Source organism: Colias philodice, chromosome 15 (genome assembly GCF_061535455.1).
Source record: "Colias philodice isolate Cphi_HAF_F1 chromosome 15, ilColPhil1 Martin Lab GWU primary, whole genome shotgun sequence".
In the NCBI taxonomy this organism is placed as follows: Eukaryota; Metazoa; Arthropoda; class Insecta; order Lepidoptera; family Pieridae; genus Colias; species Colias philodice.
Window position 1 is genome coordinate 579275 of NC_143100.1, and position 23912 is coordinate 603186.

Consider the following 23912-nt stretch of genomic DNA (forward strand, 5'->3'; position numbering starts at 1 on the left):
TTTTACTTTTGGTTGATAAGTTGTTTTGGACATATTTTTATTACACACACTACAAAAGTACATAATTTTATGTAAAAATATAAAGCGTAGAAATTAAAAATAAAATTAACGACGTCGTCATTATGAGTTATACCTACCCAAAATATGATCGTTCATAAAAACAGATCGGAATGCACGCAACAAACAAATTATTTTCAATTTTTCTAAAAATAGATCGACTATATTTAACAACTTTTACAGTAATTTATTTAGCAGACATATCGACATTTTAATAAAGGAGTGCAATCACCGAAGCAATTCAAATAAAACTTCATTTAAAACGCAAACAAATGCACTCAAACAGTTGAAAATAACAAGTCTGTCAGCGCGTGTAGTGAATTTTCACTAAATCGAACGTTAGAAAACAAACATGTCCGAATTCCCGCCAAAAAGCAAACAAACATGGCGGGCATCAATCTGCCACGAGGGCCCACGCGCATGCGTAACCGTTCAACTACCACAGAGTATATTTCAGAACGGAGGCTAAATTAGTTCGAATGTTTATTTTATAACATAATATATGTAGTCGGTCGTACTAATTCGGGTGATTCGCGCCCAAAATAACTTTGACTACGTGCACGCGCTCTTGTTAGTGACGCGCGGCAACACCTCCCTTGGTATTGCCATTTTTGGTCATTTCCTTTTAATAAAGATCGTGTCCAAATTAAATCATTAGCTACGAATATATTTTTAAAATTATGTAGGTAGAGGCCCAAATGACTTTTATGATGAAAAGGTACTTCAATTTGTCAAGTTGCTGTACTCGTTTTTGTAATTAATATCTTGAGTTATTTACAATGCTTATCATAGGTAGGCTAGGTTAGGATCTAGCATTGGTAAAGTAGAATTTTCCGTCAGCAAATTGCGATCTTACATTCAAATATTACTAACCGTTCGTTCCTTAATTTCAGCTTCAAAATAGTATGCGCTTATTACTCAAATATGAGAAGCTGTATAAATACCGTGTCCTAACTACCTAGTTCCGTTAGTCGTATCCGGCCATAACTCACGATAAAGCCCGCAGTCGACGACACAACTCCGTCATCATTACGTATCACACGTCACATTCGTTCTAATAGCCTTAGGAGTAAGCGCAAAGGAATCTTGCGTTCACAAAAACTGTAAATGCCGCATACAACAATACTGTAAACATTGAATCATGTCCCTTGCGGCTATTCACGGTGATACAGCGTTTGAAGATTTGTTCTTTGAAGAAGATAATCATAGTATAATGTACATTCTTACTTTTGTTTGTTCAGCCAAGACAATTTACTAGATACTGCTCTGATAACTCTGCAGACAAAGTAAATAAAATTTTGAATACTAATCCTTTATTGATCTTCACTACTATAGTACCTAATCTGGTAGTTTCACAGGGAAAGTTTTCTTTATTCCTGTAGTTGGTGCAGTTATTTCACATGAACATAGGCATTTAAAACGCTTGAGGGAGCGGCACAAGTCGGCTCTAAGGCTTTTAGCTACTAGCTTTCCACCTGCGGCTTCGCCCGCGTTTTCAAAGAAAAACCCGTATAGTTCCCGTTGTCGTGGATTTCCGGGATAAAACCTATCCTATGTGTTTATTCAAGTTACATTCTATATGTGTGCTAAATTTCATTGTAATCGGTTTAGTAGTATTTGCGTGAAAGAGTAACAAACATACCCACATACATCCATCCCCACAAACTTTCGCATTTACAAATTTAGTAGGAAGGATAGGACTAGGGTTGATTTAATAATATATACCTACAGTATCTCCTTATAATCTTCTTCTTATATATAAAAATGAATCGCAAAATGTGTTGGTAAGCGCATAACTCGAGAACGGCTGAACCGATTTCGATAATTCTTTTTTTATTATATTCCTTGAAGTACGAGGATGGTTTTTATGTAGAGAAAACGTAAATATGTACCACGGGCGAAGCCGGGGCGGACCGCTAGTTAATAAAAAATTTGTTAAATTGTCATCATTGTTACATAAGGATGTTCTTTTTCTTTATTCAAAAAGGCACTTGCTATTATAGGCATGCAAAGGTATGCAGGTAATTGAACAAATTTAGTTGATTAAGAAGCAATTTTCCACCAAACTGAAACTCGTGTGGCTATTTCAAAACTCCATAGATCAAAAATCTATGTGAGGGGGCGCTAACGGTCTATAGTTTATCATATTTTCAATTTACATAAATAGGTCCAGGGAATAAACTGAGCAATTTATCGATAAAGCTACATGTTGCCGTGAACACTGTTCAGGCGCATTGAATTCCACAATTAATAACGATAATCAAAAAGCAAATTCTTGGCTGTAATTCAAACGGAAACCAACCAAATTCCCTGCATTTCTATTGAGTATCTCATCTTTTACTAATATATTGTCGTATATAAATTTCACAATTGTCAAAACATGTCTGTAACGCATAAATTAGCAAGTAATTTGTGAATCATTCAAAAGTTGGGGAATGCGAAATATTTTTACGTTTTTGTGAGTAAGCGTTATTTTCTACGTTTCTTTTGCACGCCTCATAAGCGAAGCGTTGAGGTGGGTACTACTGTCACTTCGCGCAAAACATCTGATTTTTCAAACTTAAAATGTCTTTATGTATCATACATTGCACTTGTAAGATAATACATACACACACATATTAAGAAAAAACACTATTTTTAACGTTCATGATATTTTTGATGTCATTTTTGTTATTTAAACTAGTTAAAAAACAGTTTAAAAAAGTTCTGTCTTGGACGTCCGTGTGTCTGTATGTGCGGATCCTTTTTCTTGTTAACACGATAGCGACCGAAATACTTTACTAATCGAGTCTTTTTTTTTCTCTTACGCTTGAGTTTGCTCAGGAATAGAACCCTTTCATTTTTCAGGGTCTGATTCGATGTGGTTTAATTGTTATTAAATAAACAAATATAATAATTAATAAATATTTATTAAAAAAAAATTATGAGGCGTGCACTTTTGGATTTTCCAAATTATTTTTATCTGGCGACATTTTATTTAGTGCGGAAGGATGTTAAAATATGTGAAATTCTTCATAATGAAAAATGTAAGCTTTTATTGAAGCTTTTACGTTAGTCGTTAACTGATGTTATTTATTATGATAGAACTAGATTCGTTCTGTTACACCATAAATTTATAATTTGTGGTCACTTTCGTCGCCTGGTTTCGGAACAAACAGAATCACAGGAACTGATCTTAATTTAGGGCTAGAAATTTCGAACTTATATTTTAAAGTAAGTAGTTACAGAATTTCAGCTTGGTCTTCACTTATTTAGTATATTATATCGAATGGAAATTTTATTTCATCAAATCAAAAATTCACCTGATCACGAATCAATAAGGTTGCCAGTAGCCGGCTTCAATAATTGATGACAAAAAAATTAGCTGCAACATCTAAATTTGACTTCTTTACTATGATACTAGATTTCCGCCCGCCTTTTCAAAGGAAAACCCGCATAGTTCCCGTTCCCGTGGGATTTCTGGGATAAAACCTATCCTGTGTTAATCCAAGTTACCCTCTATAGGTGTACTAAATTTCATTGTAATCGGTTCAGTAGTATTTGCGTGAAAGAGTAATAAACACACACACACACACACACGTATCCTCACAAACTTTCGCATTTATAATATTAGTAGGATATTTATAATACGAGGAGAGATGAAAATAAAACACATTTATATGAAATATTTACTGTTAAATAGTTTAATAATCAGTCTAACAAACCCAACACAATTGGGTTGAAACAAGTTTTTGTCCGCACATCGTAACGTTCAATAAAACTAAATATTATATTTACATAATATATCTTCCTTGTATATACAAATTATTATAACTAGGAATCATATTTGTATACGTAAATCTAAATATTATGCACTTCTCAATTTTATTATCTATTAGACTGATTTTGATGCAATTTCTAACAATCTATAGGATAGTTTTCTGATATGTTAACAAAATTTGCGTTAACAATAATAAAATGACAGAAATGAAGTAAAATATGAAATAAATTCATCCAATATTTAAATTTATGAGTATTTTTTAATCTAAAAACCTTTAGCACGTATTTTTATATTATAGTGTAGTAATTTGTATGTATGTTTGTAGCTTCCATAGTTCTGCTATATTTAAGAAACAGAATCAATTGCCTCTGAGATATTGAATCATAATTGCAAATTTAACTAAAGACATAGATCGGTATTATTTTGTATATTTCGCCGAAATCGATTCTTTTAGAAAATTTGAAAGAACTAAAAAGTAACCTTTTCTCGATATACTAACTAGAAAAAAAAAATTAATATGAATGAATCATAGTACAAAAATAATATAATTTATTATCACATATTTTAGGACTACCGAAAACTTTCTTCCCATAAAGCGATTATGGGGCTAATTTGCGAAATATTTAAACATGACAAATAAAAACTAATTGGCAGTTAATACTTTCTGTATAAGTAACTATTACCATTTAAAAACTTGGTCTTTAGACCGAAGTCTATTTTAAGATGACATACTTTAAATATAGTACATGTGATCTTCTTATTACTAAAAATTCACATCACTACATAGTATAAAGCAAAGTCGCTATCTCTGTCCCTTTATCCCTATGTATACTTAAATCTTTAAAACTATACAACGGATTTTGATGCGGTTTTTTTTAACACATAGAGTGATTGAAAAGGAAGGTTTTAGTATACCTATAGTTTATTAGGTTTATGACAAAGACGAAGCTGCGGGCGGAAAATTTGTAGGAGTAGTTGTAAATAAATGGGATAATGGGACAGTTTTCAGATACCAGACACTATTTTCATAATATTCACTTATGTTAGCATGTCCGAGTTTATATTTAAGTGTGGACATCCTTTCATTCACAGTCTTAATGTCTCAATATGTACTGAAACGTGGACACCGACTCATAAGCCATTTTAAACATACCATTGTGCTATAGTCCCAATTCATACAAAATAACAGACACCCATTCACTAACCATTATAAAATTGAATGTTGTTCATACCAATAGTATATACACCCATTCAAGATTCTCGTAACTGTTAATATCACCTTTAATTGACGGTGATATCTATTTAATTTTATTTAAAACCACTCTTATTGTCCTTACAATAAGGTCTACATCACACAGCAGGTATGTTATAAAAGGCTAGTTTATCGAACATTTCGATCGCCTCCCCCGGGAGTTCCCTTTCCCTTCCTATATCCAACCCTTTCATATCACTTAACGGCACTAAGTTTGGTGTTTTTTCCACTTGTGAAAGCACTGGCATCTTCCCATCTGTATTTTCCCTAAAATATCTCTTTTCTTGATCTTTTTCTTTCTTAATAATCTTCGAGGCGTATTCTTTCTCTAAGTATTCGTCTTTCTCGAATACTGCACTGAGTTCGCTCACTTTGAAACTGATTTTGTCTTGTACAGTTACGTTGGGTGGTTTTTTGACGATTTTCTTTGGTTTATCCTGGTTCGCTTCCTTTTTTATTTTGTCGATTTTCTTAGGATCTTCAGGTTTGGATTTCTCGTGAACGACGCGCACGTGCCGCCGCATGTCGTATGACACGCGGAAGCCTTTGTCGCAATGTGGACATTTGTACGGCTTTGCTCCTGTAAACAAAATGAATTGGTTAGAGAAAAGTTGTGATTTTAAGTTCAAAATCAAATAATATTAATTTTTTAGATATGAGCAAAGCTTTTGATAATGTAAACCATATTATTTTAAAAAAACATGATTGTAATCGAGGCATTGTTTATTGCTGGCTAAATAGTTATCTTTTGGTCTAACACAATATATTTAACTGCTCAGTTAGGACGTTCATTAAAAATCGTATTACGATCAAAATTTGGGACAGTATAATATAAAGGCGTTTGTAACGTAGAGTGGCGTAACCTCGTGTCGGAAGCCAAGACTCTGTTTGGGTCGCAGAGCTAGTTAAGCAAGTAAGTATATGAACGGTACAAATAAATGTATTTTCTTTCTCCCTCACTCACCGGTATGCGTGCGCATATGTATCTGTTTGTACGAAGCCGCGCGGAAGCTCTTGTTGCAGAAGTCGCACTTGTAGTTCCGCTCGCCCGTGTGTATGCGCCGGTGCACGTTCAGCGAGTAACGCCGGGCGAACTCCTTAGCGCAGTACTCGCACTTGAACTGCTTCTGGAATGTGGAAAAAAAATTGGTTGTTTGTAAAGTCGGTTTACGATCGAGATGTTTACGTGATAACGTCTTATTGGTGGCAGCGCTCGAGATGAGACGGGAGATCGGTCCGTCTCTCTCTCGTTATACCTGCGATCGCGCTCGTGAGGTTTTGGTGTGACACAAGTTTCTGAACATGTCACCCGACTAAAACGATTTTAAAAACGTTATCACGTTAAAAACACAAATAGAAATACGTACAAAAAGGCGGCCTTATCGCTAATACAGCGATCTCTTCCAGGCAACCTTAGGTCAAGGATCATTAGAATTACGTTGTATATTGAGGTCGATGGTGCACAACACTATTTATAATAAATTACATATACATGAAGATATTATACATACATATTTGCAATTATTGTTCGGTTAGACCGTGTCCAGGAGATGCGAATTCGTCGCGAAATGTTTCGCGTGGGTTCATTCGTACGCTAGTGAGATAAGTGAGATGATATGCAACATTACATCACGTCCACGAGAATAGCGTGAATTCAAAATACGCGCGTAAATCGTATGCAAAACCAGACCAGCCAGACCCTCGAAGTTATTAGATAATTAGACACACTTAGTTGCGTCCAGTTTAACACGCGAACTCTGTCCAAGTGTATGTTTATCCGCAAATGCTCGCACGATCTTAACACAACAATCGTGCGTAATTTGCACGAAACAATCGCGACGAATTCGCCCTTCCTGGGCTTCCTTACATGTTAAGGGCTAGTCTTAACATGTAACGCAAATGTTATGTTTAAATTATAATTTTTTTTTCATTACTACTCTATTATTAATTTGCAATGTCAATTAAAATTAAACAAAAGTAAATTACACATCACTACATAGTCATTTTTTAAAGTCATTTTTTATGTCCCTATGTCCCTTTGTAGTTTGTTTGCTTAAATCTTTAAAAGGACCCAACGGATTTTGATGCGGTTTTTTTAATAGATAGATTGATTCAGGAGGTTTTTAATAACTCAGGCCCCGGAACCACAGACACAATAGAAAATCTATTGTGTCTGGGACCGATCGGGCCGCTTGGGGCTCAATGGGTTAATATATAATTTATAAGGACAATGCGGGCGAAGCCGCGGGCGGTAAGCTAGTAATATATACTCACGACATCAGAATGTTTAGAAGTTTTGTGATACTTAAGATCTCCGGATTGCCGAAAGTGTTGTCCGCACACGTCACAGCGAAACGGCTTAGCGCCTTCGTGCATGCGTCGGTGGATCTGAAACAAAATAGGTTATAAATAAATAAATATTATAGGACATTATTACACAAATCGACCTAGTCCCACAGTAAGCTCAATTAAGGCTTGTGTTGGGGGTACTAGGCCACGATAAATATAATATTTAATAAATACATATATAGATAATAACACCCAGACCCAAGAACAAATAATTGAGTTCATCACACAAATATTTGCCCTGACCGGGGATCGAACCCGGGACCGTCGGCTCAGTAGGCAGTTACTTTACCACTGCGCCAACCGCGTCGTCAATAAAAGGTTATTACATACTAGCAGTGTTTCACGGTTTTACCCACAGTGCTCCGCTCCTGTTGGTCTTAGCGTGATGATATACATATAGCCAATGAAAGCCTTCCTCGATTAATGGACTATCTAAGACCGAAATAATTTTTCAAATCGGACCAGTAGTTCCTGAGATTAGCGCGTTCAAACAAACAAACTCTTCAGCTTAATAATATTAGTATAGTTTGGACGTTAATATTACTTTGCTTATAGGTTTAGAGACACTTTATTTCAAAGAATTTTTATTCACTTATTCTAATGTTTTAAAACAATGTTTTACACTTGTACACTTTGAAAAAAAAGGAAAAAATTGCGGGTGAGTGGAGGTTACTTGTGCAATAATATCATCCTATTATAATTATTTTAGTTTTGCTTAAAAGAAATCTGGCAGACTAAGATCTAGATGACCGTAACCAAAACACATTGCGATAGTGAGCTAATATTATATCACCTACCTACAAAACTTAAATTACATTAAACCAACACAAAGCAAATAAAAATGACTCTTATTCCCTTGACATAAGGTCCACTAACCTTCAACGTAGTCGCAGTATAGAACCTCTTTCCACAATCATCGCACGACTGCTGCTTTTCACTATGCATCAGCATATGATACATCATACTGTTCCTATGTTTAATTCAAAACTGAACTCTATCTCCCATGCATAAGGTTTATATTATCCCTATTCAATTCAAGACTAAACTTTACCCCCCTTATCCATAAAGCTCAAACTAAATCGAACATGTAATGTGTGTAAAGTACAGACAAAAATGGCTCTTATTCCGTTGACATAAGGTCCACTAACCTTCAAAGTAGTCGCAGTATAGAACCTCTTTCCACAATCATCGCACGACTGCTGCTTTCCACTATATGCATCAGCATATGATACATCATACTGTTCCTATGTTTAATTCAAAACTGAACTCTATCTCCCATGCATAAGGTTTATATTATCCCTATTCAATTCAAGACTAAACTTTACCCCCCTTATCCATAAAGCTCAAACTAAATCGAACATGTAATGTGTGTAAAGTACAGACAAAAATGGCTCTTATTCCGTTGACATAAGGTCCACTAACCTTCAAAGTAGTCGCAGTATAGAACCTCTTTCCACAATCATCGCACGACTGCTGCTTTCCACTATATGCATCAGCATATGATACATCATACTGTTCCTATGTTTAATTCAAAACTGAACTCTATCTCCCATACATAAGGCTTAGATTATTTCGAATATGTTATATGTGTAAATAACAGTAAAAAATGACTCTTATTCCTTCTACATAAAGTTCACTAACCTTCAACGCGATCGCTGTGTAGAACTTTTTCCCGCACTCATTACATCACAAGCCAAACAAAAATGAACCCTATTCCCTTGATATTAAGTCGACTAACCTTCAACGTAGTCGCAGTATAGAACCTCTTTCCACAATCATCGCACGACTGTTGCTTCTCACTATGCATTAGCATATGATACATCATACTGTTCCTATGTTTAAACACTCTGCCGCATTGAATACACTCGAATCTTCTTTGAGGCAATTTCTTCTGATCTTTCCTAGTGGAGACCACTTGCGTTATTTTCGGGAGTTGTTCTTGTATTGGTGGGGGTTCTTGAGGCACTTCGCTGTCTAGTATCCTTTGGATTACTTCATCTGTGGATATGTTTTTTTATTAATATCAGGCAGTATCTCCGAAAACACAGGTCGTATTTTTTAGAGCTTCTGTTTTATGAGCTATTGTATAAACTTTTTGATTTAAATCAAACCAGATGAAGCCTGAAAACGGCTGGAGTTTTAGTAAAGCATTTATTTTTCGGAGAAAATTTTATCATTTATCACTACATAGTATAAAACAAAGTCGCTTTCTCTGTCCCTATGTCCCTTTGTATGCTTAAATCTTTAAAACTACGCAACGGATTTTGATGCGGTTTTTTTTAATGGATAGAGTGAATCAAGAGGAAGGTTTTAGTATATAATTTATTAGGTTTGAGACAAAGCGGGTGAAGCCGCGCAAGTTTAAAATAAAATCAACCTCTATATTCATAATTCTTTAACATTTCTTGCAATGGAATTTAACAAATTTTTTTAGGTGGAGGATTTTTAATCAAATACCTTTGGTAACTAGATGTGGCTGATGTTCCTGCGCGCACGAAGCACAGCAGCCGGAGCCGCCGCACGAACATAGCGCGGGGCTGGCGCCGGAGCTGCGGGAGTACCTGTATATGTACACAAATATATATTAATTACTCTTAAATTATTTCGCAGATAAAAAAATTGCATAGTTATACATTTATATCCTCTTGTTATGACGAAAGCAAAATAGTAATTAATTATACTTTTATTAGTTTTTAGACAATGCAGGCGAATCCGCGGGTGGAAAGCTAGTTTTTTAAAAAGAGTAGGCTTAACCACAGATTTATTTAGCAGCTTGTACGGAGATTTTAATTATCAAAAATCAAATTGGCGTACCTAATAAATTGAATACGTTCAACCAATTTTACATAATTTTTATAGAAGCCAGTCTATCGAAGTACATCGAAGTCAAAGTTCAGAATGCGTCATCGCTATTCATTACCATAATGCGTTAAGGCCTTTCTATGACTGTCACAACGCGTCGTGAACGTTTTCATTACAGCCATAACACGAATTTCGGGATGTTGACTTTTTAATATGTCCACGACGCGTTGTGAGCTATTTTATTGGTGTTTGATCGTAATATTTAGTAATTAAAAAAAAATAATAAAAAATAAAAATCATTTATCGAACAATTTGTCGGTTAGGTACAAACATGTAACATTTGGACCCCAAACTAGGACAGCCTGTATTTTGGGGTCCACCTTCCTTAATGACACAATAATAACAAACTATAGCATAATATTAACTTAAATAATGATTTAGGTAACTTAGCTATTTTTATACAAAATTATACAAAATAAAAATTAACTCACCAATGCCGCACATGGTCTTGATGCACATGCCCATTATCCACGGTCAGATGCGGCAACACCTCAAAGTGTTCGACCGCGTCGTGGTCGTTCTGGTCGTGGTCATGGTCATGGTTTTGGTCGTGGTCGTGATCGTGGTCGTGATCGTGGTCGTGGTCATCGACAGCCACGTGTATGCCCTCCATTAGATCTTCGGGTTCACTGAACTCGCCCATGTCTTCTAGCTGTAGAGATGATTGCTTGATTTGATCATGTGCAAATTGTGAAATAACCTTTTTTATTGTGAAGAAAAAAAGAAATGTGTTGAAATTTATTAAAATAGCATTATTATTAGACACAATTAGTGGCGGCGGCTTAGTAACCAAGAACCTATATTATGTGTATAAAAAATAAATAAAAGGAATGCGTGCAAAAAAAGAAACTTTTTAGATAGCAACATATTAATAACCTCACATTCAAATTAATTTATTAATCCTCTGCTATTATTGGAAAATTAGTATGTCCTAAAACCAATTTATTAACAAAAAATAATATTTAACACCAGCATATCCCATTAAATACTTTACACACACTCACACATGCACACATATAATCTTCCTTATCTCATTATTTAATCATATCTCTATAAAAAAATGCACACTCACATACAAAAATATACCAAAAATCTCACCTTAGTAGAATGCGCCTCCTTAATATGCGCTTCACATTGCTTCTGCTTTCTAAACGACTTATTACACTTAACACAGCAATACAACTCCAATTTGTCTAACGTATCGTCTAAATCCCCTACATCCTTGTCTATGCCCATAGAGTACTGTTTATAGAGCGTCTTCTCGTTGTAGAGTATGTGCTTGTCTATGGGATACATTGTCTTTGGCACTGTGTTCTCTAGAGATAGTTCTACTATGGAATCGGGGAGTGTCGCTACGTTATCGACTATACATGTGTTTGTCATCTGTGGAATGTGGAATATGAAATATTCGTTTATGATCATGCATACTTACAAATACTTATTATCCATTAGAATAATAGATATTATTGCGAGATAAAAGTTTGAAAAAAAAAGAAATGTATTATAATAATAGCATTTTTAGTAAAAACATCATACTATAAATTCACATTTAACAACTTATTATTAAAATAACCGCATATCATTTAAAATAAACAGAGCAAGAGTAAAAAGTTCTCTATGTTCTGAAATACAGTTTGACCAAGGATCAACAAAATAATTTTGCTGAAATAACTGCCACATTAGGAGTTTTGCATATTATGTTTTTTGAGTGCCATATAAGGGCTGATTTTTCAATCCTTTGTTAAAACTTATTCGTCGAATAATGTATAAAACTACTATTTTAAAAACGGATTCTAATTGCCCGTATTTGACAGTCTACGTGACATTTTAATATTATCGTGTAATACTTTATTGGACGGATAAGATTTATCCGAGCATTGCAAAATCGGCCCTTAATAATATAATTTTAACCAACAGCTAAGCCACGATAATATATTGGTAAGCTTTTAAAATACTCTAATGTTTTATTCTATATTAATACACACCTTATCAATTCCTATATCAGGTACAACAGGGTTCTCCATAATAATGGATGTTTGAGGTTCATAGTGCTGCTTCAAGTGCTGGTAGAATTTCAGCTGCTCTTCACCATAGAAGTCTCCACATAATTGACATATTAGTATTGGTCGCATCTAAAAAAAAAATTATTACTATAATAATATAATTTAGTCAAGTACTAAATCCTTGTAAAATTATAACATTTTTTTTAAACAAAAATAGACAATTAACAAATCAATTATATTATTATACTAGCTTATCTTTGCTCATTTGCTTTACTTAGCTTATTCTTTATCTTTAAGCATTCTAACAGACGAACGGCAAGTTCTGAACGGCAGAGGCTACTTCAGCTGTCAACACAACGGATTTTGATGCAGTTTTTCTCAATAAATAGTGTGATACAAGATGAAGGTTTTACAATATGATTTATTAGGTTTTAGACAAAGAGGAAAGCTATTACAGTACTCACATGAGTTACATGAGTAGCGTCAGTCATGTGTTCTGTGGTGTGCCTCGGCAAAGAGTCCACAAAATTATCTGGCAATATTTCCTCTTGTTGGACATCCTCCTCACAGTGGATTACTACTATGTCCTGTAATTATAGAGATTTTTATAGACTAGTTTTGCTATATGGGTTTGTATCATAGAGATCTAGAGAGATGCCAATCGCTTGCGCCGAGTACGAAACCGTGTCTCATTACAAATTTACGCACACAACTGCAGTAAACAAAATCAAAACAATACTTAGCGTTGTTTGCGTGTCATCACACAAAAATATGAGAGCGACTATTCGTTCGCACACTAGATTGTAAGTGACGTACGTATACAGCACCACTACAGTTTGTTCTTTTGAAGTGAAAACTTCTTTAGCGGCGTTGGGTATAAAATCTTAAACTCGCGTCAGGACACGTGGCCTGATCGAAAAAGCGTAAGACGGACTTTTTTTTTTTAGCTTTTATATTCCATGCGTAAGACGGATACCATTCCAAAATATCAAACATGCTGAACATTTTTTTGGGCATATTGCTGCGACACCGGCCCCGCCCCCTAACCATATCTCCCTTTAGTTTCTGTGATCTGTGGTTTGTATGTGATTATCGCATTAGTGGAGGTATGTGCAATATTTTTTCACTTTGCAAATTCAAATATTTTAAATTTCCTTAATTATATGTCTTTATCATGGTTTTATTAAAGAACACTTAATAAAATTTTATCTGCTTTTTTGAAGATTTAAAGTTAAATAAGAAGTTAAGTAATTTAAAAACCAATAACATATAAGATGCTGTAGTGTGAAATATAAATTAACATTCGCGCTTTCGCATGTCACACTTTTAAAAATATTAATAATAAACAACATAATCCATAACAATAATCATTTCATTTCATTTCAATTCCAATTTCATTTATCTACAAGAAAGACGACTATATTCAAATATATAAATGAACTAAGATTTACTATCATAAAAATCCAAAATAATACATACAGTCTGTTGATTGGGCGTAGTGTTGCCAGTATTCCTTTTCAACTTTCTAGATATCCGTTTTTTGTGCGGCAAACTCTTTTTACTCTGTTTACTTTGCGCGGGAGATGCGCTAGCCGCCATTTCTAAAACGCCGCTATCCTCTGGTAACATTTCACCATTTTCCTGTAGGATTAAATGGTTTTTACTTTAAAATTAAATCTGTATACAATTAACCTTTATATGTATTTAATTCTTGGGGTGACCATAAAAACACGTTTTATTTCAATTAATGAACTTGTTTTCCTAAATAAAGTATTATACCTTCTTTTAGCACATGTATTGATCAGTTTCCAAATTCAATTAAAAGACAGGCTTATAAATAATTTAGTGCTCAATTTTGATATGAATGATCCAATTTTTTTTAAATTTCATATGCATGAGCATAATAAATAATTTGGAAAATCCAAAAGTGCACGCCTCATAATTTTTTTTTAATAAATATTTATTAATTATTATTTTTGTTTATTTAATAACAATTAAACCACATCGAATCAGACCCTGAAAAATGAAAGGGTTCTATTCCTGAGCATACTCAAGCGTAAGAGAAAAAAAAAGACTCGATTAGTAAAGTATTTCGGTCGCTATCGTGTTAACAAGAAAAAGGATCCGCACATACAGACACACGGACGTCCAAGACAGAACTTTTTTAAACTGTTTTTTAACTAGTTTAAATAACAAAAATGACATCAAAAATATCATGAACGTTAAAAATAGTGTTTTTTCTTAATATGTGTGTGTATGTATTATCTTACAAGTGCAATGTATGATACATAAAGACATTTTAAGTTTGAAAAATCAGATGTTTTGCGCGAAGTGACAGTAGTACCCACCTCAACGCTTCGCTTATGAGGCGTGCAATAGGCCTAAAAATTATTAAACAGATAACATTCCCCACAGGTTTTATTTAAAAAAAACACTATCTTTATCATATTCTGTAATTAAAAAAGGAATACAAAACAAAAATGAATAACTCACTTTTAATACAGTTTTGTCCTTATACCAACTATTTTCAGTACATCTTTTCATATCCTGTAAAGGGGGTAGCGGCGGCAGAGTCTGCTCGTCAACTACTATTGACCCCTGTTGTTGATCCTAGAATGTTGTAATTTTTGTTTTAATGAATTCATGAGTATTGTTATTATTTGTTGTTTTATATTTATTTATTGTTTTTACAACTAACAAATTACTGTCGTAACAAATATTTAAAATGTACTTTAGAAATGTAATATCACATAGTATAAAATAAAGTCGCTTTCTCTGTCCCTATGTCCCTTTGTATGCTTAAATCTTTAAAACTACGCAACGGATTTTGATGCGGTTTTTTTTTAATAGATAGAGTGATTCAAGAGGAAGGTTTTAGTATATAATTTATTAGGTTTTAGATTGGACAAAGCGGGCGAAGCCGCGGGCGGTAAACTAGTTTTAATATAAAATGTATGTTAACAGTAAAGTGTAAGTATTATAAACGTCATATTTTTTTATTTTGAAGTGAAACTTCTTTAGGCGCTTTGAGAGTAAAATTTCAAGGTCGTGTCATGGCAATACCATCATGTCATATAAAGGCGATGAATTTGGCTTTTAAGAGACAAAGAGAGCTACCCAAGGAGCTACCGGATAGATCGCCACCCATTGAGAGAAGGAGACAAATAGTATGCTTAACTTATGACAAACGCTCAGCAAACAATTTTTATAATTATAAACGAAACATCTACAAGAAGACTAGTTATCACCCCGGACACTCCATACAAAATTATCGTTTTGACAGTCACACTGTAGAGACTGCAAATGTGTGTGTTAACACTTTATGGTTTTTTTTTTTTGACTAGCGTAAAAAAAAATTCGCGTTTTTCTGATGAAATACATCCGTAAACAGAACAATATCTATCCATTTTCTACGAAAAACGATAATCACAAATCCAAAATAATAAAATTACTTTAAGTCAATTTGATTAATGTTGTCAATCTTCGTTGCGTATCGTCCCTGTAAAAAAATATAGACCACTAGCGGTCCGCCCCGGCTTCGCCCGTGCTACATATTTCGCAATAAAAAGTGGCCTATGTCCTTTCTCGGGTATCAAAATATCTCTATACCAAATTTCATGCAAATTGGTTCAGTAGTTAAGGCGTGATTGAGTAACAGACAGACAGAGTTACTTTCGCATTTATAATATTAAGTATGGATGTGCTATTTATTAAATAGGTTTGAAGTTGGTGCCGAACATTAAGCACTTAGTATTAAGCCCGTGCACCGACATCAAAACTTTTTAATAAATAGCACATATAATTAATATTATGTAGTAAATAATAATGTCAAATCTTTTTTATTTCTTACTTTTCCGTTTTTGAAATCGGTTGTTTTTAACGCAGTTATTTTTATTAGTGAATATTAAGCATTCCGTGCGATTAGAGCTTTTTATGAAAATTAAGCTCTCCGTGTGATTAGAGCTTCTTGTGAAAATGAAGCTCTCCGTGCGATAAGAGCCTTTAATGAAAATTAAGCTCTGCGTGCGATTAGAGATTTTTGTGAAAATTAAGCTCTCCGTGCGATTAGAGCTTTTTGTGAAAATTAAGCTTTCCGTTCGATTAGAGCTTTTAATGAAAATTAAGCTCTCCGTGCGATTATAGCTTTTTTGAAAATTAAGCCTCCGTGCGATTAGAGCTTTTTGTGAAAATTAAGCTCTCCATGCGATTAGAGCTTTTTGTGAAAATTAAGCTCTCCGTGCGATTTTAGCTTTTGTGAAAATTAAACTCTCCGTGCGATTAGAGCTTTTTGTGAAAATTAAGCTCTCCGGGCGATTAAGAGCTTTTTTGTGAAAATTTAGCTTTCCGTGCGAATAGAGCTTTTTGTGAAAATTAAGCTCTCCATGCGATTAGAGCTTTTTTTGTGAAAATTAAGCTCACCGTGCGATTAGAGCTTTTTGTGAAAATTAATATTTCCGTGCGATTAGTTTTTTGTGAAAATTAAGCTCTCCGTGCGATGAGAGCTCTTTTTTTAAGAAAATTTACCATTCCGTGCGAATAGAGCTTTTTGTGAAAATTAAGCTCTCCGTGCGATGAGAGCTTTCTGTGAAAATTAAGCTCTCCATGCGATTAAAGCTTTTTGTGAAAATTAAGCTCTCCGTGCGATTAGTTTTTTGTGAAAATTAAGCTCTCCGTGCGAGTAGAGCTTTTTTGTGAAAATTTTGCTTTCCGTGCGAATAGAGCTTTTTGTGAAAATTAAGCTCTCCGTGCGATTAGAGCTTTTTGTGAAAATTAAGCTCTCCGTGCGATAAGAGCTTTATGTGAAAATTAAGCTCTCCGGGCGATTAGTTTTTTGTGAAAATTAAGCTCTCCATGCGATAAGAGCTTTTTGTGAAAATTAAGCTCTCCGTGCGATTAGAGCTTTTTGTGAAAATTAAGCTCTCCATGCGTTTAGAGCTTTTTGTGAAAATTAAGCTCTCCGTGCGATGAGAGCTTTCTGTGAAAATTAAGCTCTCCGTACGATGAGTTTTTTGTGAAAATTAAGCTCTCCGTGCGATTAGAGCTTTTTGTGAAAATAAAGCTCTCCATGCGATTATAGCTTTTTTGAAAATTAAGCCTCCGTGCGATTAGAGCTTTTTGTGAAAATTAAGCTCTCCATGCGATTAGAGCTTTTTGTAAAAATTAAGCTCTCCGTGCGATTAGAGCTTTTTGTGAAAATTAAGCTTTCCGTGCGATTAGTTTTTTGTGAAAATGAAACTCTCCGTGCGATTAGAGCTCTTTTTTTAAGAAAATTTACCTTTCCGTGCGAATAGAGCTTTTTGTGAAAATTAAGCTCTCCGTGCGATTAGAGCTTTTTGTGAAAATTAAGCTCTCCATGCGATTAAAGCTTTTTGTGAAAATTAAGCTCTCCGTGCGATTAGTTTTTTGTGAAAATTAAGCTCTCTGTGCGAGAAGAGCTTTTTTGTGAAAATTTTGCTTTCCATGCGAATAGAGCTTTTTGTGAAAATTAAGCTCTCCGTGCGATTAGAGCTTTTTGTGAAAATTAAGCTCTCCATGCGATAAGAGCTTTTAGTGAAAATTAAGCTCTCCGTGCGATTAGAGCTTTTTGTGAAAATTAAGCTCTCCGTGCGATTAGAGCTTTTTGTGAAAATTAAGCTCTCCATGCGATAAGAGCTTTTTGTGAAAATTAAGCTCTCCGTGCGATTAGAGCTTTTTGTGAAAATTAAGCTCTCCATGCGTTTAGAGCTTTTTGTGAAAATTAAGCTCTCCGTGCGATGAGAGCTTTCTGTGAAAATTAAGCTCTCCGTGCGATGAGTTTTTTGTGAAAATTAAGCTCTCCGTGCGATTAGAGCTTTTTGTGAAAATTAAGCTCTCCATGCGTTTAGAGCTTTTTGTGAAAATTAAGCTCTCCATGCGATTAGAGCTTTTTGTGAAAATTAAGCTCTCCGACCTCCGTGCGATGAGAGTTTTTTGTGAAAATTAAGCTTTCCGTGCGATTAGAGCCTTTAATGAAAATTAAGCTCTCCATGCGATTTTATGCGGTCATCAATTCGGCCGGTATATTTGTTTTTTTATATATGTACACCGATTACTCCGAGGTTTCTGAACCGATTTACGTGATTCTTTTTTTGTTCGATGCGGGATGGTGTCGAATTGGTCCCATAATTTTTTTTTTTTCGGATAGGCCCAGTAGTTTTTATTTTATGAGCATTTTTATCTGTACTCGATGACTAAGTTGATTTGTACCAAGTAACTTTGATTCACTTCCCGGTAACCGATTGAGCTGAAATTTTGTATACATATGTAAATTTGATAGCGATGAAACATTATCATGACATGAAGCTGATTTGATGATGGAATCGGAAGGTGGCCATAGGAACTCAGTAATATATTGACTCAACTTTATCGAGTTTGGGCTCGTTTGATTCGTGTTGAAAAATACACTAAAAAGTATTAAATAAAAATAACTGCGTTAAAAACAACCGACTTCAAAAACGGAAAAGTAAGAAATAAAAAAGATTTGATATTATTAACTACTACATAATATTATTGTACATATTTCGCAATAAAAAGTGGCCTATGTCCTTTCTCGGGTATCAAAATATCTCTATACCAAATTTCATGCAAATTGGTTCAGTAGTTAAGGCGTGATTGAGTAACAGACAGACAGACAGAGTTATTTTCGCATTTATAATATTATAGTATGGATTTTGAGACTGATCGTGCAGGGTGAGGTAAGTGTTTAATTTTGGCGGGAGGCGGAGAGTGTCCGTTCTGTAGCGTTTAGCTACTATTATTAGTGTCCGAACGAACTTTCGTTTCGGTTTCGGTTTCGGCCGAGTTTCGGCCAAAAATCAAGTTTCAGCCGCAGTTTCGGTTTCGGCCAAAATCGGCCGAAACTTTTGCCGAAAAGGAAACTTATTTCGCAAATTCAGTGAACTTAGTTCACACACGTTCACGCTCGCCTAACTTCGTTTTCCTCGGCAACGCTTTGACAGCGTCCGTCACGTTGACCCGCGCTGGTGGAAACAATTTTTGATTATCTATGTTGAGATTGGAACTGGGTGTAATTGTAATTAATAATTATTATTTTTATATAAGAGGTACCTAAAAGAGACTTATTATTCTTCTAAGTACAAATACCAATCCAAAGTATTAAAGACTCTTTAATAAAGAGAAAGATCTCAACATACCAAAACTTAGTATTTAAAGTAACAGTAACAAAATTACTGATTTGATTTAGATGACTGATTTTACCGAGAACTTAATTTGAAAAAATAATAAAAATTAAATTTGTTTTTATTAATATTTTAAAAATATTATTTTTTTATTTTATATTAAACTAGCGCAGCGGTCCGCCCCGGCTTCGCCCGTGGTACATGTTTACGTTTTCTCTACATAAGAACCATCCTCGTACTTCAAGGAATATAATAAAAAAAGGATTATCGAAATCGGTTCAGCCGTTCTCGAGTTATGCGCTTACCAACACATTTTGCAATTCATTTTTATATATAAGATAAATGATTACAACAAATTTAATATACTGTGTTTTCCTTTCATGCCCTAATTAAGGCAAAATGATAGGTAAAATGCACCAAAGTTCAGTATTTTTAGAAATTTCATACTAGACCACGTGAGTTTCGGTTTCGGTTTCGGTTTCTGCCGAAACTGAAGCCACGGCAGTTTCGGTCGGACACTAACTATTATGTATTCTGTGCTATTAATATAAAAATAACATAAATAAGTATAAGATTCCATGTATCTAAAATAAATAATCAAACTGATATAACCTTACCAAAGGGTGTCCATTAAACAGTCTCATAGAACCATCTAGAATGACTGATGTGTCCACATCACTTCTCACCGTGTTTGGTATTTGCTGAAATTATTTATTTACATTTGAACATTATTTTTTTGTTTAAAATATACATTATAATAATGGTGCATTTACAAACAAGTGAATGCTCATTCTGACCTCACTATGTCCATTTTTTAAAAGTAGACAGGAATAGAGCATTCTTTTGTTGTTCCTAGTGTGTTCGAAAATATTCTATACAATGTTCTAATACTGAACAACACTGAATACGAGTTTTCATTTACACTAAGATCACGAAAGAATGCTCTTGCCCTGTTTGGTTGATCTAAATGCACCGTAAAATGCATAAGGACAATCAAACGAAATACTTTTCTAAATGTCCAGATTTTTGTAAAGACAATCCACTAGATCAAACATTTCAAATGGAAAAATTACACAGTAAATAATATAGTATATTTAGTTACTAAAGCATGTACCAATCATTATTTAGCTGGACTACACTCCAGTATTTTAAAACCTGCATAGCATAAACTCTTGACCAGCAATACATAGACTACCTATAATTAATGTATACCATTTTTATATTAATAAATATATATAAAAAACGCATTTGCAAATAAAACCAACATTTTCTTAAGATTATCTGTCTATAACTTTACCTTGTGATGAGGATTATGACCCTGGTGATGTGTAGTTCTGCTGGGCTGAGCTAAATGCGCTACAATGGCCGCCAGCCGAGCATCTAATAATTCCTCCACCCATGGCCCATCATTCATCTGTTCTCCCACTGATAGTTGCCTGAATAAATAAATTAAGTTGAACTTAGTATTGTTACTTTTAAATGGAACTGCATTTTAGATGACTAGGTTTCAAAATAAATAATGTGACTTGTTCCTCCTGTTTTAGTTAAATAGTGTGTCAAGTGAAATGAATTCATTTTTATTGGAAATCTAATGCATTACATCTGATATTATTACAGCTAGAAAATTAGCCTTAAATTAATACTTCTTTGTGTTATTAGGTTAATATTTTTTCTGTACAAACTGCTTTCTGAACCAGTTATGAATGTAGGTATAATATTATGAATGTAGGTAGGCTAAATATTATGAATATAGGTATACAATGTGTTTCCTTATTTTCACTACTAATCCATCAGAATAAGACAAACCTTAGCAATTTCATTTTCGTTTCTTTTGTAAGTAAGAACTGTTTATTATATGCATGCAAACTTTTATTTTTACACTTCAAACATGCTCCTAATTTTTTATAGTGTCTATATTAATTTTAGCTGACTATGTCTTTCCCCAAGCTTCTAAATGTAGTCATTTACATTGTTATGGACCAAGCTGTATCAATACATAAAGAACATAACAGAATGTTCCTTAAATTTGTATTTGGTACTAGTTACATAGGAAAAATAGGTAAATAAAATTATTGTATATTACCTGCATACTTGTGGGAAATTTTGTGAATGCATAACCGTGACCACACGTCCACTCTCATCTTCTTGGACATTTAGGGATAAGGAGTTTGCATCCACATGAACTGCTTGCTGAAATACAAGTTTCCTTGTTATTTTGCGAGAGACATACGAAAACAAAGGTTTTGCTTTGTAAATAGATACGTTACTTTTATCAAAAATAGATAAACATTGATTCTAAGAATGTAAACATATTGAAATAAAACAGGTTTATCGGAAGCCCTTATTACAAATTTTGTAATTATTGATAAATTAATAATTGAAATCCGTATAATATGCATTTTCAAACAAATTTGTCTTTAAAACTATTCATGCAGAATGGAAAAATATTAATATTGCACGAAACAAAGAGGTAGTCGAGAGTATTCACAAATTTATTTATTAACATTTACCTCTGGGGGTTGATGGGAATTAATATAATGTGTCACTGCCTCATCCATTCTGTCTCCCAACAAATGTGATTCCACATTCCTCATAATATTTATTCTAATATTTCATTGATTAGACGAATTGTTTATTCCATTTTTACAAACTTGGGTTATGTTCCGTCGTAGGTATTCGTAGTTATTGACAGCTGATGCATAGGTACTCACTACTCAAGGTCACAACCATTTACCTACATTTTTATTGTTTACATGCAACATTGGTCCATGGACAATTATTATTAATAAAACAATTTATTTACTTTTGACTGTAATTTAAGCAACTGATATAATATTATGTATAATTCAAATAGTATTCAGTTGTATTTACATACAATGATCTATGAATGATAAATATATCCAAAGATTATGTGGATATTGTAAAGTCTGACCAGCCAAAGCTGAACCCAGTGTTTTTTGTAGCGGCCACTCTATGGAATGTCATCATGGCGTTTCTGCGTAGTTAGTTGTCAGTTTTGTTGAAAACGGTTCAAATCATTTGCTTTAATAACGTTTAAATCCTGCTGTGTTGTGAACCCAAGAAGCTTATATCTTATACACTGGAGATTTCGGTATGAACATTTGACGTGTAACAAGAAAATTGTTGTGTTCTATCACTTTCACACCTTACTTGGTATTGCCACTGTTAATACGAAGTTTTCCCAAGGCTACTATGTATGCTGTAATATTCTGTGCAAAAGGTTAGTTTTTGTACATGAGTTTGTTGATAAATTGCCAACAATGTCATTCAGAAGCATTGTTGGATGAGACAATTATTATTTATGCTAAATAAAATAAGTATCTGAACCAATTATTAAAAAGCGATATTCCCTGATTATGGGTAGTTACCATAATAAAATTGTAGCAACTCTCACTTTGACAATATGACATAAGTGTCAAAAAAATTGCGTCGCTTCGAATATATAAGTTAATATTGTTGCGTATTTAATAAATATTTTCCGAATATTAATAATGTATTGCATTGTGAAAAATTGCAGAAGTTTTTGGACACCAAATTTTGGCCTATAATTTCACAGGCAAGTGTATATTTACGTTATTTACAATATTCCTCAATACTCATGCATTTACCTGTTTAGAATCATTTTAATGGCAAAAATCGTCAAATTTATCATCATTTTACTAAGCAATCATGTTAAATAAGTTCTTTTCCTAATACTTTCATCATTTTTCAACAAGTTTTCAACAAACAAATTTAACAAGTAAGGTAACCATGATGATGGGTTTTTACGGATAGCGACGATAATATTATATTGCTAAACAATATTATGATGAACATTTAGAACACCATTTTAAAATTTTTTATACTAGTAATGAAACAACACACGACATCGGTATTGCCTCAGGGTATTGCACTCACATATTGTGGTTTGTTCTTTTTTACATTAAAATTTATACTTTTTAACCTAATATTTTTTTGTTTTACGTATTTCAGCTTTCCAAAAATGAAATAAAAAGAAATAAATGGCTGTCCATAGTGCCTATCAAGGGTAAAATTTATCAACATGCCAGAAAATGCAGTTTGCATTTTAAGCCTGAGGATTACGGTCCAGAAAAAAAATACCTTTTGAAAAGTGCTATACCTTTTTTTTCTTGTTACTGCGTCTCAACTGATAAAGTAATTTTAATTATATTATAATTAACCACCATGAAACCATTACTCATTAGTAACCGTAAGTACAGCTCCTGAAAGACATACGAATTTCTGAGAACTGTAATATGGTTACCACACATCAACACTAGCGATGCAACTCTCCCTTTGGAATATTGAAAAGTTTTAGACTGAAGCTTGAGTAACCAAAACGATGTTTTAATGTATGTAGCACTCATTTTAATTAAAAAATCGTAGTATGAGATCAAAAGTTATCAAGCGTTATTTAAAACTATCATTCTCTACCAATTAAAATCTTATGT

The 23912-nt window shown here is 33.8% G+C and overlaps 1 protein-coding gene across 2 annotated transcripts; it reads right to left on the reverse strand.

Moving 5' to 3' along the window:
* Positions 1–3723: 3723 nt before the first annotated feature.
* On the reverse strand, positions 3724–22138 carry LOC149482005 (uncharacterized). Of its 2 annotated transcripts, none has more exons than XM_089703993.1 (15): positions 21951–22138; positions 21524–21630; positions 20738–20876; positions 20058–20138; positions 14777–14893; positions 13763–13924; positions 12748–12870; positions 12266–12412; positions 11379–11663; positions 10712–10932; positions 9876–9979; positions 9157–9416; positions 7344–7457; positions 6034–6196; positions 3724–5649 (listed from the first exon to the last, which is right to left on the reverse strand). In XM_089703993.1, the coding sequence occupies exons 1-15, from the start codon at positions 22032–22034 to the stop codon at positions 5168–5170; spliced, it is 2589 nt and encodes an 862-aa protein (XP_089560119.1). In that variant the 5' UTR covers positions 22035–22138; the 3' UTR covers positions 3724–5167. The 2 variants fall into 2 exon arrangements, with proteins under 2 accessions (XP_089560119.1, XP_089560118.1); XM_089703992.1 differs by having other exon boundaries at positions 20058–20141.
* Positions 22139–23912: the final 1774 nt, after the last annotated feature.